At 35.7% G+C, this 18,298-nt stretch overlaps 1 protein-coding gene across 2 annotated transcripts; it reads left to right on the top strand.

Annotated features, from left to right (window-relative positions):
- The first annotated feature begins 6,759 nt into the window (after positions 1–6,759).
- Positions 6,760–17,234, top strand: LOC122088435 (bifunctional 3-dehydroquinate dehydratase/shikimate dehydrogenase, chloroplastic-like). 2 transcript variants are annotated; one of them, XM_042657707.1, is made up of 10 exons: positions 6,760–7,032; positions 12,227–12,332; positions 13,071–13,289; positions 13,841–14,181; positions 14,542–14,605; positions 15,134–15,242; positions 15,804–15,950; positions 16,044–16,192; positions 16,280–16,442; positions 16,840–17,234. In XM_042657707.1, exons 1-10 carry the CDS (start codon positions 6,818–6,820, stop codon positions 16,881–16,883), a joined length of 1,557 nt encoding a protein of 518 aa, XP_042513641.1. In that variant the 5' UTR covers positions 6,760–6,817; the 3' UTR covers positions 16,884–17,234. The 2 variants fall into 2 exon arrangements, with proteins under 2 accessions (XP_042513641.1, XP_042513640.1); XM_042657706.1 differs by lacking the exon at positions 6,760–7,032 and adding an exon at positions 10,083–10,705.
- The last annotated feature ends 1,064 nt before the right edge of the window (positions 17,235–18,298 follow it).

Here is an 18,298-nt window from a genome sequence, read left to right as displayed (position 1 = left end):
GAATGTGACATACGATCCACCACAAAAAAAAAAAAAAAAAAAGACATGATCCCATGCTCAAAGTGTAAATAATCATTTTATGGATGAATCACTAATGCAACTTGTTACCAAAATGATGAATTGGTAGAGAAATTGTAACTTTATCTTATCCAAACCCAGAAATAATTTTATTGTCGACCCTTTTGCTATTCTTAAATGTTTTTTTAAGTCAAACAGAAAATGGGATTTCAAAATAATTTAAAAATGACCATCACTAAGGTTGTTAATAGGCGGTTCCCAACTAGTTATGGTCTTAAGGTAATACAGATTCAACTATTTATATGCTTAAGAAGTAATTTGTATACTAATGAATTTTGGACTTGTTCGAGTTTTCAAAACCATTAAGAAACCGGAATGGGACAATCCTATTATTAAATGGGATCGAATCCTAGTCTTGGAATCATCTAATGAACGAGACAGATTTAGGAATGGCCCCTTGAGACCATAACTAGTTAGGAACTATCCAGATTACTACCCTTAGCCTTAGTGGTAGTCATTTTTTTTTTTTTTTTTGAAGTTTGACTTAAAAAGCTTTTAAAAATAACACAAGGGAAATTAAAAGAAAGTTACAACTTTTTTAATTGGTAATGATAAATTTACTAATTCAATAACAAAGCTGCACTAGTGATTCATCCATAAAATGATGATTAACGCTTGAGCATGGGATCATATGTCACATTCATGGGATTGGTTTTTCTTTTTGTTAGGTACTCCAATAGAATCTAATTTTTTTTTCCTTCTCTTGGGGTGGGGGTGGGGGTCGGGGGAGTCAAATATTTTGTATGATGTGTGAACACGAAAAGGTGTCAATTTGTACCGAAAATAAAAATCCAAAACTAATACCATAGCGAATCATCAGTATCAATATGAGATATGACTTAAAAAACACACTATACTGTACCAATATCATTCTGAATACCAAACCAAACATATTCGATCAGTTTCAATATGAGGTTCATGTATTGAATCGCTATTCAGTACAAAATCAGTATAGGATATTCAATCACTGTACCGTACTGAATATCAGTACCATACCAAATTGACACCTTTAGAAACAAGTAAACTCAGAGTTACATAACATCTGAATCTAAAAAATGGATAACAATCAATATATTCAACTCGTTGAGGATAGGGCTTTCCTGGCTGAAGAGCCAGCCAAGTTGTTTCAATTTCTAAGGACATGATTGAAGGAGAAATGTTGAAGATACGATGACAGATGAACAATGTCATTTAGAATTGGAAGGACGACTAAGATTTAATATGAGGGCTGAGTAATATAAGAAAACTAGGAAATATTGTCCTTGTTATCTCTGATTCCACCTCAATTCACTCCATCCACCAGAAAAGTTTATCAGGTCTTTTAAAATTTCTGTGATCATATATTTCTTTCTTTTTTTTTTTTTTTTTTTTTTTTTTTTTCTGGATAAGAAGCGTGGGATCATACGTCACACTCATGGGATTTATTTTTTATTCTTGTTTTTGTTTTTGTTTTTGTGCTTCATCAGAATTTATCATATTCAAGTTTGCGAGGTCCTCATATAATGAATGTTTATTCTCAACTATCCCATGTATTCCGGGCTTCCTTTTTTATTTTTTGGAAAAAGTTTTGTCAATCCTATAGAAGACGTTTCATCCATCGTCTTAGGGTTAGCAACCCTTTAAAGGGTTATAGTATCTTCCTAGTGTATACTTTCAATACTCTCAGTGGACATCTCAGGTTCCACAGTGAATGAATTTCCATTCATTATGGATGCATGAAAAATTGAACCATTTTTTCTTAATAGGGAAAAGAGTGTTCCCTAGTTGTTGTAATTTGGTAGTAGTCACTGAGAGGGGGTGAATCAGTAAGTCTAATTCTAATTCTCGAAACATGTCGGATTTTTGACAAGGCAAACCTGAAATACCTATCCCTGTACTTGTCTAACCAGTTGCCTGGAATGATTGTGAATTTCCATTGACAAGTCAGGTGCTCACACCTTCTCTCCCCTTGTCTCCTTTCTCTTCAAGGCACCAATAACTACCCTCAAGCTTTCTTCTCTTTCCCTTTTTCCTGTGGAATCAAATCATAATCAATGGAACTCAACAGCTCATAAAACAACATTCAAAGGAGCACACATCACTCACTTAAAGCTTTAAAAATCATTCAATGACCTTTAATGAATGAGGAACTTCTCTTTAAAAAGTTATAGCCTTACACACTTTAAAACCCTTATTTCTTGTTTCCATTGTGTAGAGCGTGAAAAAAATGAAGTAAGAACTTAGATGGACAAATTGGCCTTGTGGTTCGGAAAATATGATCATTAAAAGTTGGAACAGTGGAATAACCTGAAATAGAATCTTCTCATATGTGGCATAGGGTGCACTAGCGGCATCCGCAATAATAACGGAGATCTGGGCTTGGATCAAGAATCAAAGTTACTTTTGATCCTAGCTGATAAGCACAATAATGTGTGAAATCTTATGGATATAAGTATACATTTTACCCCACTTTGGATAGTATTACTTTTATTTTTCTTATTTTTTTTTAGTTTCCAAGTTTACAAGAGAAAGTGCTTAAAGTGAATCAAGAACCAGTCCAAATGTGAGACCCACTCATTGGTACCACATCTTCTCTCATACAAAATCCTGAAGATTATTCTCTCTCCTTGCCACCTCACAAGATCTTGAAGATGCTATATAAATATTTCTTTCTGATTTAATCAAGATTGCAAGATATTGATTAATATTGCAAGGAAGGAATAGAATTTGTTAATTTTGGAAACGGATTCTCTCTTTCCTCACATAATATCTCAGAGAATGAGAATTTTTATCAAGATTTTATTTTATTTTATTTTATTTTATTTTATTTTTTTCTTAAAGAAAACTTGTAAAAGGAAAGAGGCAAGACAAAAGCACTACAAAAGCCCCTTCCTCCCCCCTCTTAATTATTATTTCCCTTAGTTTACTTTCTAGTTTATGCTTAATTTTCTTCTTTCTCTCTCCCTCTCACTCTCTTTAGTTTTAACTATTATTTATTTTTGCTTTAATCAATTTTGTAATAGTTTTTTATGTCAATTAATGCAATCACTCTTTTATTCTTATTCAGCCTTTTATGTTTATGATCTATGCAATTGAGTTGTAATTTTTAAAGTTATAGTTCTACACTTAAATCCAGGTGACAATATCACAAGCCGTGGAGCATCTTTTTTTTCAAGTTCAGTTTTTTTTGTTTTAAGATTTGTTTTCTCTAGTACTAAAAATTTCAGATTTGGTTTGTTTCAGATATGGTTTTTAGTACTGGTAGTATCTCAAATCATCCAAGCTTTCAAGTTTAAGGGTTGAAGTTCAAGTAAGTAGACTCCTTCAATAGTCTTCTCTCCCCTCTCTCATTCCCTCTTCTGAGTATCATTTCTTTCTTAATTTAAGATTTTAATTTCAGTCGTTACATTATTGCTATCCCTTTCCCCCAAGGTTCATGGCTAGTGTATGTGTTGGCTTTGCCCCTCCTAGCCATAGGACCATCAATTTATTGTTTTTATTTTAATTGTCTCCCTTTCCCTAAAGCCAAGTAGAGTAACCCCTGTAAAAGTGATTTTTTGGTCTAGTAGGGAAGCTCATATTATGATACATCCCTCGGACTAAGTAGAGAAACATACTTGTGAGTATCTCTCTAGCTTTTTCCCCTTTCTTTCACTTTATTTTTATTTCAACAATTTTTTCCTTTATTTTTTTTTAATTGCGTGGGTTATTTATTTTCACTTATTTATTTATTTAATTTTAATTGCGTGACTTGCGTCTTTAAATTCCTAGATGACAAATGGTTAGGACGTTATTTTATATACATATGTTTAAGACGGTAGTTAGAATTAGATCACAACCATTAATAGGTTCACTTTCGCATTATTAAAAGAAAAATAAAATAAAGTGGCTACTCTCTTTGAGTTTGATCCGTAACTACATTGATCCGTATGCTTGCGATTACATTTAAAATCTCAAACACTAGTCATCCGATTAAACCAATAGACAATAAATATCAGCCTTAGATTTAGTATCCTAATGACGCAGGTTGTTAGCCGTAGTAACTGTTGTCCATCATTGATTGGCTTATGTGGTGCGTTTCACAATGGATTGTCGGCGTCCTTTAATAAAGCCAAATGGTTCAGGAGCCGTTGGATTGGGATTGTCAGATTTAAACCAGATCTCATAGATTGGCATCACAGTGAAGGTGTACGCTTGCGTGCCATACACCGAACATGTGATGATATGCTGCAATGCTTATTCATCACCCTCGATGCACTCAACCATTAAGAAGCTGCGCAATAGAATCTATTCTGCCTTGCCAGCACAAAAAGCACTCCGCCCCTCAGATTTGAACCTTGCCGACATGGCATAGTCACGGCCCTTGATTTGGAATCCCTTGATACCTTCTAATTGCAAAACAGCCCCTGCTCCTCTTACTTTCATGCTGGAAACTCCCAACTATTCAAACCTTCTAAATTACAGAAAACCCTTTGTTTTTAAAAATAATTTCCAAAAAACCTGTCCAACACCAAGGGCTACTTGGCTTGATTGGTTCAGATTTTTCTGACCGATTCTATGGAAATATTCATAATTTTTCGTACGAACTTTAATTGAGTCGAAACATAAAGCATTGGAACCATAATTCGACGTTGTACAAATTTTCAAAAGGTCCGATTGTCTGAATCAATCATGCAAAATGATCATAATGTCCCTAAACCTTTTCGACGTCGCAACTTTCTTATACGGAATCCAAATGCGACGAAATCAAAAGCGTTGGAAATATTGTATTTTTCTCATACGTTATATAGAGAAAGTTTCTTCTAAAAAAATTATATTTAATACCGAAACTACCTCAAACTGCCACCTCAAAAGTCGTAACTTCTTTATACGGTATCGAAACATGAAGAAATCATAAGCATTAGATTGGATAAATTATAATATAATTTTTTAATGGAGAAATCGCTTTCTAAAAAACTCATTCTCACTACCGAAAGTGTTCCCAAGTGAAAATAGGTCAAATTTGTCAGTTTTGACCCAAAGACCTGCACCATCTATCATGGATGTATCAATTCACTCCATGTGGCTATGTTATCTCATCGGAGACATCGAAGGCTACCACTTCACCACATTCGGCCACGTCATCACCACCACTTGGCCGAGGTTGCCAACTAGGACAACCATAAAACAACACTAGTCTCATAGCCCTTACACCAGCATGGAACCCAATGAAGGGGTGGATTTTCTAAGTTTCACAAGGGTGGGAGCGTCATTTCACCCTCTGTCTCTAGGTTAAGGCCATGCGATTAAGAGCGTTCATTTCTACTAAGCTCTTCCTTCTCATATCTCAAATGCCTATAGGTATTCACTCTCCACCATAAGCCTTCTCTTCACTTTGAAGTAGGGATGTAAACGGATTGAATTTGGATTAGGTGTGATCGGATCTGGATATTCCATATCTGGATTCCGATACCCCTAAATAGATACAAATGCGGATTGAATTCGAATTTTTGATTATTCGTTTACTCTTGGACCTATGTAATCTAGATCTTCCTCCCCCTATTGAATACAATTCACTCTCAATCCATCTTTTTAAGTTGTCTTAACTATTTTCCTTATTCTCTGGAACCTGTCTAAACTTCTAGAACCTTCAAAATCATTAATTGATTTTCAAATTTTATCGGATAATTATTTTCTAGATAATTTAGATTTGGATCCAAATATCTTTCTACCGGATACAAATATTCCTAAACAGATACAGATCCATTGCATCCCTACTTTGAAGCCATTGTTCACTGGTGCCATCTAAGACATTGACCACTAATCAATAATCATTGATCTTTTTTTTTTTTTTTTTTGGTAGAAAGTATTTGATTATTGACGGGGGAACAACGTTCCAGTACAATCAGCAAACAGAAAAGAGGTGATAAGATTTCTTCTCCAGGACTTGATATGGGGATTGATAAGATGAGCAACCAGAGAAGGTGCTTCTCGTGGAAGATGGAAGGGGACAGATCATCTCCTACTGTGAAAAATATATCCTGATGTAAGAGTTCTCTGGTCGAACAAATTGATTTTCAGCCCCACGAAGCAGAGGAGGGACATTTAGCTGAGAAAAAGGATGAAGATGAAAAATATTTATGTTTCATCAATGAACTCTAAAAAGAAGAAGAGGATTGAAGAAGTTCCCATCCTTTTTTTTTTGCAAGGCCGGCCAAATTCAAAGCTAGATAATGGTAAAAATCTGTCCTTTTGGGGCCAGTAGATCATAAGAAATCACAGCCCAATGAATCCAGAAGCAAGACATTGTCTGTCCTTCCAACACTAATTATAATTTACAGGGAGATTGTTTTTGCAAAATTTATTATCAGTTTTAGAGAGAGAAAGTGTAGCGTCCCTGTCAGAGTTCATCTAACTTGGACTACATGAACGGTTGGAAAGACACCAACGTTAGTAAGAACAAAAAATCTTGGAGTAGAAGCTGGATCCTGGAAAAATTTATGTCTCGTGTTATAATTATCGATCAACAAAAGCCGCCAATCAATGAAAGATGATCTTTTACGCCTCTGACTCAGACAGTGACGCCACAAGACAAAAAAGCAGAAACAGAGAGCAGCCAGTTCCTAGGAGAAGTGCATGAGATCAACTACTTTTTCTCACCAAACCCACCACTTAATTCAATTATATATAGTTAGTTTCTATTCCTGGACGAAGAACAATCGCTTCTTATAGTTTTTCTTCATTTACTTGTTCACCTCTCTCTCTCTCTCTCTCTATTGAAATGGGTAGTTGTGGAACTGTGAGAAGTTCGATTATGGTTTGTGTTCCTTTAATGGGTTCTTCCGTGAAGGAAATGATGTCTCAGATGGGTCTGGCGAAATCGCAAGGTGCTGACATGGTAGAGATCAGGTTGGACTACATTCAAAAATTCCAGCCTCTCCAAGACCTTCAAATGCTTCTTAGAGACAAACCATTGCCGGTGATCATTGTCTATAGGTATATAAATTAAGTGAACCTTCTCTAATTTTATAAATTTTGGTGTTTATTAGAAATTTCGTAAAATTCATTGTTAAAAGTTAGTCATTAAAGAGAGGGTATGTCACGTGAGTACTCTTTTTAGCTGTAAGCTGTCCTAACCTACCCACAATATTTTTAGGAGTGGAAACTATTTTATTTTTTATTCTTTATTCTTTTCTTATTTTTTTCCACCTATACTCTTAACTAGTGTTTCTCATTCAATTAAGGCTCTTTTTTGTATCATTTTTCTTTTTTATTGTTGTTCACAAAAACAGTTTTGGTATCATTTATCAAACTTGTTTCTATTTAAAAAAAAAAATTGATAAAACACATAAACAAAAGAGAGATCAGGAGTCATTTATGTGTTTTAACCACAATTGATTTTCAATTATTTTTTTTCAATGAACTTTAATGAGCAAGTGCTTAAAGCCCCAATATGGAGGGGTAAAGTAGTTATTTGCTTTGTAATTAGAAATCCAAGTCCCTTGCCCCCTATTCTTCGGTCCAAACTTCAAAGTGGAGAAAGAGAGTTATAGGAAAGAAGTTCTCTTCACCAATTTTTTCAAAAAACCATTTTACACATAGCAATCAAAAGAAAGTTACGATTTTCTCAATTCACCACTTTGGTAACAAGCTGCACTTGTGATTCATCTGTGAAATGTTTATTTTACATTTTGAGAGTGGTACATGGTTTTAGGTATTGGTAATGGATCGGCCATATCATATTGGTATTGGCTAGATCGATCCCAATACCTAGCCAATTTGGGATCGGGTATCGTATTGATATCAAGGGTAAAATCGTATAAAAATAATTTTTATGAAAAAGAAGGGTAATATTAATTGGTCCAAACCGATATAACTGATCCTAGATCGCTATCATATCAGTATCAACCAAGATCGATATCGATATCAATACCGATAAAAAAATCCTTGGAGGCAGATCATTTTTTTTTCCCATAGTACAAAGCATTAGATTGTATGTCACATTCATGGGATTGGTTTTTATTTCCTTTTCAGTGATCCACTGGAGCCCTGTCATATTCAGGTGTTTCTTGGGTAGAAAACGTTCAAGTTTATGAAGAGAGTTTTGTGGAAACATACACGAATTTAGGATTTTTTTTTTGGGTAGAAACGAATTTAGGATCATTAATATTCCTATTTGTTTTAGGTCCTTTGCTCTTACTTATCAAAGCAAAAAAAAAAAAAGGAGTAGAATTTTTTTTTATTTTTGGCTACTTCAAGGACCATTAAGTTAGTTAAGACCCGATGAATTGCCACGGAGAAACCCACGAGGGGGTAGACACACTTATCAATACTATAATAGCTACTAGTATTATTATTTTTTCAATAAAGTGAGGGATAGGAGGGTTGAACCAACAACCTTCCCTGGACTTAGGCTAAAATCTAATTGTCTAACTGCCTAAGATTGAGCAAGAATATTTTGTTATAAAATCTCATATAATCTATGCTTATTCTCAATTATGGAAACAAAAGGGGAAGATGTTGGCACATGAAACGTATGTTCACATATTGAAAATCCGACAATTCATTATTGGAGATAAAATCTCAATCAAGATTTATGTTTTTTGAATTATTTTTTATTGATTTGCTTAATTATATAGATAAGGTCAGATTAATTGTAGATAATCTTTCCTGATTAGAATTCCTTAATTCTTTCCTATAGATAAAATTTTCTTGTTGGCTTTCCTTATTTTCATTAATTTGATTTCTGTATATCTCAATCTAATAAGATGAACATCCTTCTACAAACAATTTGAATATCTTCCAACATCCATTGTATGCTTTGTTATTTTTCTATATATAGTAAAGTGGGACCCACTTTTCCACAACTCATCCTCATAAGTTAACTGTTAAAGAGTGGGTATCTTCTTCTTTTTTTTTTTTTTTCTGATATATAAAAGAGGGTGCTCCATGGTAGTGACTATTAGGGGTGTCAATTCTGAGCCCGTACCGGTAAGCATGATTGAGTCCGAAATGTTTATGGCCCGACTTGGATCGGCCCGGTTAATAACAAGTCTGACACGTTTATTAAACGGGCGTTCACGGTGCAAGTAGCTAGCCCATCGGCAGTCTGACCGAATCGACACATTTATATGGATGACTTGAACCGGCTCATTGTAGCCTGACCTAGCCCGACCCCCCTTCAATACTACATAAAATTCATATTTTGCCACTACTAGTAATAAACTAATCAAGCTTTCTTACCCATTTGCTTTGTAATAGGATTTGATTTAATTAAGTTTTGTTTTGTAAGTTGTAACCCATAATCTCATATCATTTCTCTTCTTTATTAAAGATATGCATCATATATTTATGGGGCGATGATCCTCTGCCACGGGTGCGGCGAGTATCAGATGATCGAGAAGACATCGACACATGCCCCGATGTCTTGCCGGCCATTGGACCCTCGTCGCTCCGCAGCACCCGCAACAGAGGATTTTTTTCAATATTTATGGGCCTTCGACCCACTTAATAAAAGAATTTTAGGATAAACATGTTTACAGTCCGTTTATACTTACATAGGTCTGTAGTAGATTAAGACCCATTTAAGATAGCCCGATTAAAACTTAACATTGACTGATCCGATTATAAAGTATACCATACCCCTAAAACTAGACCCATTTATTTAAATGAATATTTACCGTGCAAGACTTTCAAGTGGTTAAGCCTAATTAGATTCAACCGAAACCGACCTAATCCGACCGATTGACACCCCTAATGACCAATGACTATGACCCTCGTATAACATGCAAAACTTTTGCAGGACCAACGACTGATCACAGATGGAGAATATCAAGTAACTATAAATCTCTACGTCATGCTTTCACTTTCGGTAAACGATTATTACTTTTAAAACCCCAATTGCTCTTGGAGTTAGGAATCCGATTTGATAGCTGACCGTCAATTGATGTAATCGCTGATCGCTGTCCTTCCAACATCCATTGCATTAAATAATTATCATTTTAATGTGGGGATTTTTGGAAATATTAATTCTTAGTTTGAGATAGCAATTTTTCTGTCCCTGTCTGGAGTTCATCCACAACCTGAACAACTTGGAGTCTTGGACGGTTGGACAGACATCAAATGTTGGTAAGAACAAAAACTTCTCCAAGAGAAACAGAGAGAGTAGCCAATCAATAAAAGATGATCTTTTGCGTCACTGTGTCGACGACAGCGACGCAAGGAGAGCAGCCACTTCGTGGTGCATGGGATCTCAACTACTCCGTTTTCCCTCGCCAAACCTGCCACGTCATCCCACCATTTTTCCTATTCTGGGACAAGGATCAAACAGTTCGTAGTCGTTTCTTTGGTCATCGTCCCTGCAGTTTCTGTTCTACCTTCTTCATTTTCTCTTCTGATTCTCTCTCTCTCTTCCTATTTTCTTTGGATTTTGTTACTTTTCTTCAAATATTCAAATGGGTAGTAGTGGAACAGTGAGAGATCCGATTATGGTTTGTGTTCCCTTAATGGGTATTTCCGTAGAGGAAATGATGTCTCAGATGGGTCAAGCGAAATCGCAAGGTGCCGACCTGGTCGAGATCAGGTTGGACTACATTCAAAACTTCCGGCCTCTCCAAGACCTTCAAATGCTCCTTAGAGACAAACCATTGCCAGTTATCATTGTCTACAGGTATACAACTTGACTGACTCCTCTGTTTTCTCTGTTCTGTTTCCTTCAAAAAAAAAAAAAAAAAATCCCAATTTTCCTTGTGTTCAGATGCGCTAAGTATTATGCCCTCCTCCCCTTTTGTTCTAAGATTTCCACGAGTTATGCAATAATGAAATGTTCAAGTTTAACAGTCTCATGAAGCCAAAGTCTGCTGTTGACTCAAGAGCCTGGCAATCACAAAGAGTTTTTTTCGCACATAAGAGAATCCCTACTGGGTAGCTCCCTATTGTGTTTAGTTGCAGATATTGAGCAATTAGTTGGATATTTATTTTTAGAACAAATTTGGACACGTTAAATAATATTTTTTGCCAGATGAGTTGAAGAAAATGAAAAAGAATTGCAGAGGAAAACAAAGAGTAATCCACCAATTTGAAGCTTTAAGGGAAACAGAAGGTTGTGTAATACTGTAGGAAATATGGGTTAAAAAGAAGTTCTACCAGCCTTCATTCAACCTCTAATATGTTCTGTTTTGTAATGCTTTAAGCCCTTGTTTGTTTATGCTTATTATCGATGATTTAATCAGAGACATTCAAGATCAGGTTCTTCGGTGTATGCTTTTTGCTTATGATATTGTTTTGGTGGGTGGGATAGAAGCATGGATTAATTCCAAGTTGGAGTTATGTAGATCAACCTTAGAATCAAAAGGTTTAAAGGTAAGTAAAATGAAAAAGGAATATATGGTGTGTAATTTTAGTTATGTTAGGATGGATAATGTGGTGGTGAATATTGATGAGAGAGAGATTCTGCAAAGTGATTACTTTCGGTATCTGGGTTGAATCATAAATAAAGAAGGTGATATTGAGGATGAGGTTTCTAAAGAATTAAAATAGGATCAGATTGAAGGAGCTAAAAGAGCCAAGGGCAGACCTAATATGACTCTGGGAGAAGTGGTGAGGAGAGACTTGCATAGCTTTAGTCTTGTATTTAGTACTACTACTACTACTACTACTACGACAACATCATTTACTAATAGCAGTCTGTTATTATTATCATTAATGATGAGGTTAGCTGGTTTTTGTTCCGTAGAGCAAAAGAATGCATCAATGTAAGTTTCTAGATTGTACTGGCATGTCGTTCTTACACCTATGAGAACAGAAATCACTGATAGCAACATGCTAGTTCGACAACAAATGCCCTTTTAAATTTGGTTGATGCAGTTCTAGTCTTGGAGATGGGGAAAACATTACAAAGCAACTCCAGTAAATTCAGACTTCATATGAGGAAACTGGAAAATTGACACTAATTTAATAGTATCTATTTGTGTGGTGCATTCTTGGTTCTTGAAAGATCAAGATAATGGGGTGGCTTGATGTTTCTTTTTCTCTGTGAATCACACAATATGTTTCTTTTTTTTTTTTTTTTTCCTTTTCTTTTCTTTTTCTCTTTCATTGCCGAGGAAAGACAGGTTAATTCTCTAGTGTGTTCTTGTTTACAAAGTTTAATAGTTTATTGTTAGATCTAATTTTTGCATAATTGTTCCAGGCCAAAGTGGGAAGGTGGTCAGTACGAGGGTGATGAACAAAGGAGGCTGGAAGCACTTAAGTTAGCCATGGAATTGGGCGCTGATTATATTGATGTGGAGCTTAAGGTTGTTTTCTTAGTTATTCTTGACCATATCATAACATATACAGCTGATTTAACATTGCACCTGTGGCCATTTTCTTTCCTAGTAGATCCCTATCTCTCTCTCGACAGTGACAGAAACTTGGTAACATGTCTCAGTATCATGCTTCTTTATGCTGATTTCCATTTTGATGAATTCCAAATTTATTTGGGTCTATGAAGGAAAAATGTTCAAGAAATTAGCATATCATAGATCAGCTAAGTAATGATCGTCCAATAGATCCTATATACCTGGAAATTTCTATATTTGTCAACCCAAGTGCAATTTTTGGCAACATGCTGTATTGTGTGCACACATAATATGGAATCTCAGTACTTTTACTTCAGGAAGCTTTTGTAGACAGTCGGCAGAGTATGTCGAACACTTCTGTGGCTTGTCATCTGAAATTTGTGATTAAAGTAGCTAAAGAAATGAGTCTCCATATCAGGAGTAGATACTTCACCTTAGAATCTGAAATGGTCTCATGGGAGGTCATGCATTTTACCTTTTCAATCCGCAACACATGTATTATCTGTAACCTTCAGCCACCTGTCTCCAGATCATTCATTGATAATGGAATAAGACTGATAACCATAATACTTGCAAAGTTTATTACAAGGGAAACTGAGTTCAATTTCAATTGACAGAAATATTATTCGTTTTGGCTCAAAACATTTAATTAGGTCCTGGATCTGCTTTGACACATGTTGCATCACAATTCAGGTTGTATCTGATCTCATGCTGAATCCAAATTTGAACAAGCATTCTATTGGTAAAATAATTGTATCGTGTCACGTGGGTGACCACACTCCTTCAAAAGAAGATCTCAGCATTCTTGTTGCAAAGATGCACTCTACTGGAGCAGATGTCATCAAACTTGTCACACATGCTAGTAATATTACAGATCTAGCAACGATTTTTCATTTGCTTGCACATTGCGAGGTATCAATTTCATAGTTTTCCTACTTTGTTATTCTGTTAATTGTGAGTGATCTATTATACATTTGAAAGTAAAGAGTAAGAAATCTAGTATCTTTCTTTGCTTATTAATACGGATGATGTGGAACCAGCGTTCGAAAACCATGTTCGGTTCACTTATGGGCCCATCCGAGTAATATATGGCTCAAATAGAAAAATTGATGGCAAAATTCATAAATAAACTGAAGTTTATAATAGGGTCGCAAATTTAGACATGATAGGATCAAGCTTTCTCAGATCTTAATAGAGAAGGCGTATTGCTAACAAAAGCAGAAGCCGGGAGAAAAGAGCTATCTGATAATTGTTCTCTCAATTCATAAAATAACTGCAAAATGAATGCACTGAATGAAAAACTAATGGAGTTTTGAACTTTAATATTTTTTATTTTTCTTCTCAAAGATGAAGTAATCTGTGTACTCACGATTATCTGAAGATTTGTGATATTTTCATACATTATCTCTTGTCTGATACTTGCTATTGTTGTGACATGCTGGTTCCTTACTATTTCTATACAGGTTCCGTTAATTGCATACTCTACCGGTGATCGAGGCCTTATAAGCCATCTACTTTGTCCAAAGTTTGGTGGCTTTTTAGTTTATGGATCCATGGGAAACAATTCAATACCTGGCTTACCCACTTTGAACAGCCTCAGACAAGCTTATAAACTTGAGTGTTTAAATGCAAATACAAAAGTGTTTGGGCTTATCTCAAATCCAGTAGGGCACAGCAAAGGTCCACTTCTACATAATCCTGCCTTCAGACATGTAGGATACAATGGGATTTATGTTCCAATGCTTGTTGATAACCTGAAGGAATTCTTTAGGATCTATTCATCTCCTGATATTGCAGGTTTCAGGTATGCCAAATCATTCTGATTTTCATTATGTTTTTCTGGTTAACAATTAGGATTGCTCTCTGATTATCCAAAAGCTTTTCCATTACATAGGCCCATGGGGGTTCTTCCCACTTTTAACTGTTGATACTTAGTTAAGATTACAAGAGTGGCTTTCTCTGTCTCTTTGAATAAGTATATTTTTCTACGAATAATGAAATGGAATAATAAATAATAGAACTGAGATTGAAGAGAACCTGCTTCTATGTTTTTTCTGATTTAGTGTATGGGAGAGCATTGACTGTTGAAACTGTATCTTTTTTTATTCAATTACATAATCTATGCCTTAGAAATTTTTCTGAAGTATGTTTTTATAAACTGTAGTGTAGGAATTCCATACAAGGAAGCTGTTACTGGGTTCTGTGATGAAGTCCATCCTCTTGCTGAGGTGAAACGTCTTTGTTCATGTTGATAGATTTGAAAATTGAAATCAAGGTTACAATCCTGTGCATCTTTTTTTTTGTAATTTTACATCATGGTCATGGCATTGTACATTTAAGCAGCTTTCCAGTGTCCATCTGTATCTATTCTTGAAAATTTGGTTGTCTGGACTCTGGAAAAGGTTGGCCGGAGTTCATGTGGATCTTCCAGAAGCAGCTTAAAGAAGTTACTTTAGTTGGGTTTTCAATTGAGTTAGATTTTCCAGCAAATAAAAAAAAAAATTAAAATCGTTGTAAGTTTGAACTGATTGTCGCACGATGGCCCTTCAATGCTGTTACAATCTCACAGCAATGTACAGTTGCCACCCTAGACTGAAGTAATCTTTTGATGATTATCAGCAACATTTGTGATTTTAGCTCTGGTGATGACAGCCACAGTGCTATTATCATTGCATGAACTAATACACATTCATGGAAGTAGTGATGGAAATATAGCAATAATATATATTACATTCTGAACTTGGCATACTTTTCAGTCTATTGGAGCTGTAAATACTATTATAAGGACGCCTAGTACTGGGAAGTTGGTTGGTTACAATACAGACTGTGAGGCTGCAATAACAGCAATGGAGGATGCATTAGGAGGTACTATCATTCACACCATTCAATCCAAATTATAATTCTTATTCCTTTCTGAAATCCCCAAGATGCATTCCTTTATAGAATTTAGTAGTCCTTTTCTTGCCGTAACAATGTAACACCTCCAATATTTCCTTGACTTGCATATTTGGCATAAGCTGCATAACTGCATAAAAAAATAACTTGGAAGGGATCATTCTGTTAGTTAAATCATGAATGTGGCTCATAATTCTTGTAATACTTGTTACTTACATTGAGGATTTCATTTAGCCTATAATGCCTGCACTTGTAAGATGCAGCTTTATTTTGAAGGCATCTTCAGATTGAATATCAATCTGGATGGCAAGATCCAAGCCCTTAAATTTATTACATTGAAATGAATTCAAGAACAGTTATTCTGCCCATGTATACACTTGTCCATGGTAGACATTCCAGTTTACAGGGTAATGACATCCTGCATTCATGAACTCTTCTGTACGGTAAGATATCTACCGTGCTTGGATCTAGTGTCATAGGGCTAGAAAAGCAAAATATTATATACTAATAAGTTTGTTATTCAACTCACAGCAAGAAGGAGCATTAATGGTGCATCTTTCACTTCTCCGCTTGCTGGGAAACAGTTTGTGCTTGCCGGTGCAGGAGGTGCTGGAAGAGCACTGGCATTTGGTGCCAAAACTAGGGGAGCACGGATTATCATTTTCGACATAGATTATGGTATAAATACTGGAAGTTCTCTTAAAATGGAAGCAGGTTACTTGTGATGACTTATCTTAATTCTTTCTAGCCTTGATTGTTTCATTTGGAAAGAGAGAGCAAGGTCTCTTGCCCACTCAGTTTCAGGAGAAGCGCAGCCTTATGAGGATATAGTTAAATTTCGTCCAGAGAAAGGAGGAATCCTTGCAAATGCAACACCTCTAGGAATGCACCCAAATACAGATCGGATTCCTGTGGCAGAGGTTCTCCACTAATTTATGATGCCACTGAAAAAAGTCATGGAATTCTTGAAGTCTGAATTCTAATGTTGTCCACAATTGCTATTTTAGGATACTCTGGGAGTTTATCGGCTTGTCTTTGATTCAGTTTACAACCCTCGTAAAACTCGATTGTTGAAAGAAGCAGAAGCTGCTGGAGCTGTAGTTGTGAGTGGAGTTGAGATGTTCCTTCGACAGGCTATAAGCCAATTCAATCTCTTCACTGATGGAGAAGGTACCATCAGTTTTTTCCTTTCTGATCATTTCATTTTCATAATCTACTTTAAGCTGATATAGAAAAATTAGTACATGTTTAGCAATCTGAACATTCCAAACCTCCAGTTTCCAGGTTTGCCACTGAGCTCCAAACTTTCTGCAGATCTCTAGCATCAAAGTAAAAGCCTGCTCATACTAGATATTAGCTATGGTTTAAATGAGATGTTAGTTTACAATGTGAATTTCTATTTGTGGCTCATCCAAGGACTGGCCAACATTTAAAATATGATCTGGATTGATGGCCGTGAGTTGCTTAAGAATTCTATCACCTATCGTCTGACTACAATTTTAATTTTATCCTATCACCAAAGTGATGTGATACCCATTAATTTTTGTTGTTTTATCTATGTTTGCAGCACCTGAGGAGTTCATGCGTGAGATCATTTGGGAAAAATTTTGACTTCTGGTGCCAATACAATCTAGTGTGAGGACATTTTTATTTAGTGTAGACTATCAATCTACACACTTGCATAATCTTGTGGACCTCTATAAGTGTGAGAACTGTATAGTATCATTTGGGTTCTTGTGCTCGTTCTTGTTTAGAATCTCCATGTAGCCGACCCGATTAAGTTGGGATAAGGTTTTGAATGTTGTTATTGTTGTTCAAAGTTCTATAGTCTTGTAGTCTGTTATCCATATTCATGGAACCCTTGGTTCTGGTTGTCCATGTTTGGAGAACAAGTGCTACAATTATTTTCAAACAGTACAATAAAGGATGCCAGAGAAGCCCCCCAAAGTTGCTAAATAAAAATGAGAAGTCAGAGAAAATGATCAAGCATTTCGAGGTGCCTCAAAACAGTGCTGACTACAAGTACTTGAATACTTAAATACCTTAAACACATTGTATTGTCCATGGGAATTTTTTATGAACCTCATTATAATAGGAGTACTATGACCTAAATTACTGATAACTAAAGGGCAAGCCTAACGCCCAGGTCTTTCCCCTAGCTACTTGGGCAAACGACACGTAGCGAGGTGATGATCCAATGGTTCTTAGCGTCTCGTTCTCTGAACTTTGTCAGTGACTCGTTTTTCATGTCTTTCTCAAACCATTGGATCGTCGTTCGCCATGTGTTGCTCCCCAAGGTAGCTATGGGCTAACCTCGGTGCTAAGAAGAGGAGCCGGATCCACCCCAAGTGCCTCAAGTAAAAACTGTCTACTTTTTTTCTGAAAGACCACTAAGCTTCTGTTAAACTTGTGCATTGTGAACAAAAGACCTCTTGGATTTAGATGGTAGGGATGAGAGATTAAATGGATTTTTGGCCATGTCAAAATCAGTTTATATTTGATTTCAACAATTTTTTATGCGATTTGATATCATTGGTATTAACAGTTTAATTTCGATTTGGTTTTGACTCAAAATTGAAGGGGAAGTGGAGGAGGGGAAGTGGGGATGCCGGATGCATGAACCCTCAATAGGAAAAAAGCCTTCTGTATATAAAACAAAACGTCATTAATGAAGCTGATATTTTTGACTTATCAAAAACAAAACGGCTATGGTTGCCAAATTTTTGTTTTTTATATAGAAACTATGGTGCCATTATGACTTTCCCCACACCAGGCAACAGGTGAAGTGTTTTTTTTTTTTGTAAGGGGTTAGGGGGTTGTTTTTTATATAGTTCTTTTTTTCATAACAATAATAGGGAAATGGGTCTTTCTCTGGGAGAAGTTTATCTTTGGTTTTTCTCAGTATGTTGGGATCACATATGCCAATATTGTCGAGGCCTATACTGTAAAATTTATCCTCTAGTATGTTCTTAATCTTAGTTTTGATCATATTATTCTAGAAGGTGATTCGAAGCTTATAATTAACC

This window comes from Macadamia integrifolia, chromosome 9 (genome assembly GCF_013358625.1).
Source record: "Macadamia integrifolia cultivar HAES 741 chromosome 9, SCU_Mint_v3, whole genome shotgun sequence".
NCBI classification, from domain to species: Eukaryota; Viridiplantae; Streptophyta; class Magnoliopsida; order Proteales; family Proteaceae; genus Macadamia; species Macadamia integrifolia.
This window is presented reverse-complemented; position numbering and strand designations above follow the sequence as displayed.

Coding starts and splice junctions, on each gene's coding strand:
- LOC122088435 (XM_042657707.1), top strand. CDS start 6,818: ATGGGTAGTTGTGGAACTGTGAGAAGTTCGATTATGGTTTGTGTTCCT. Junction 15,243..15,803: donor AATGGAGGATGCATTAGGAG/GTACTATCATTC, acceptor TTCAACTCACAG/CAAGAAGGAGCATTAATGGT. Junction 16,193..16,279: donor ATCGGATTCCTGTGGCAGAG/GTTCTCCACTAA, acceptor TTGCTATTTTAG/GATACTCTGGGAGTTTATCG.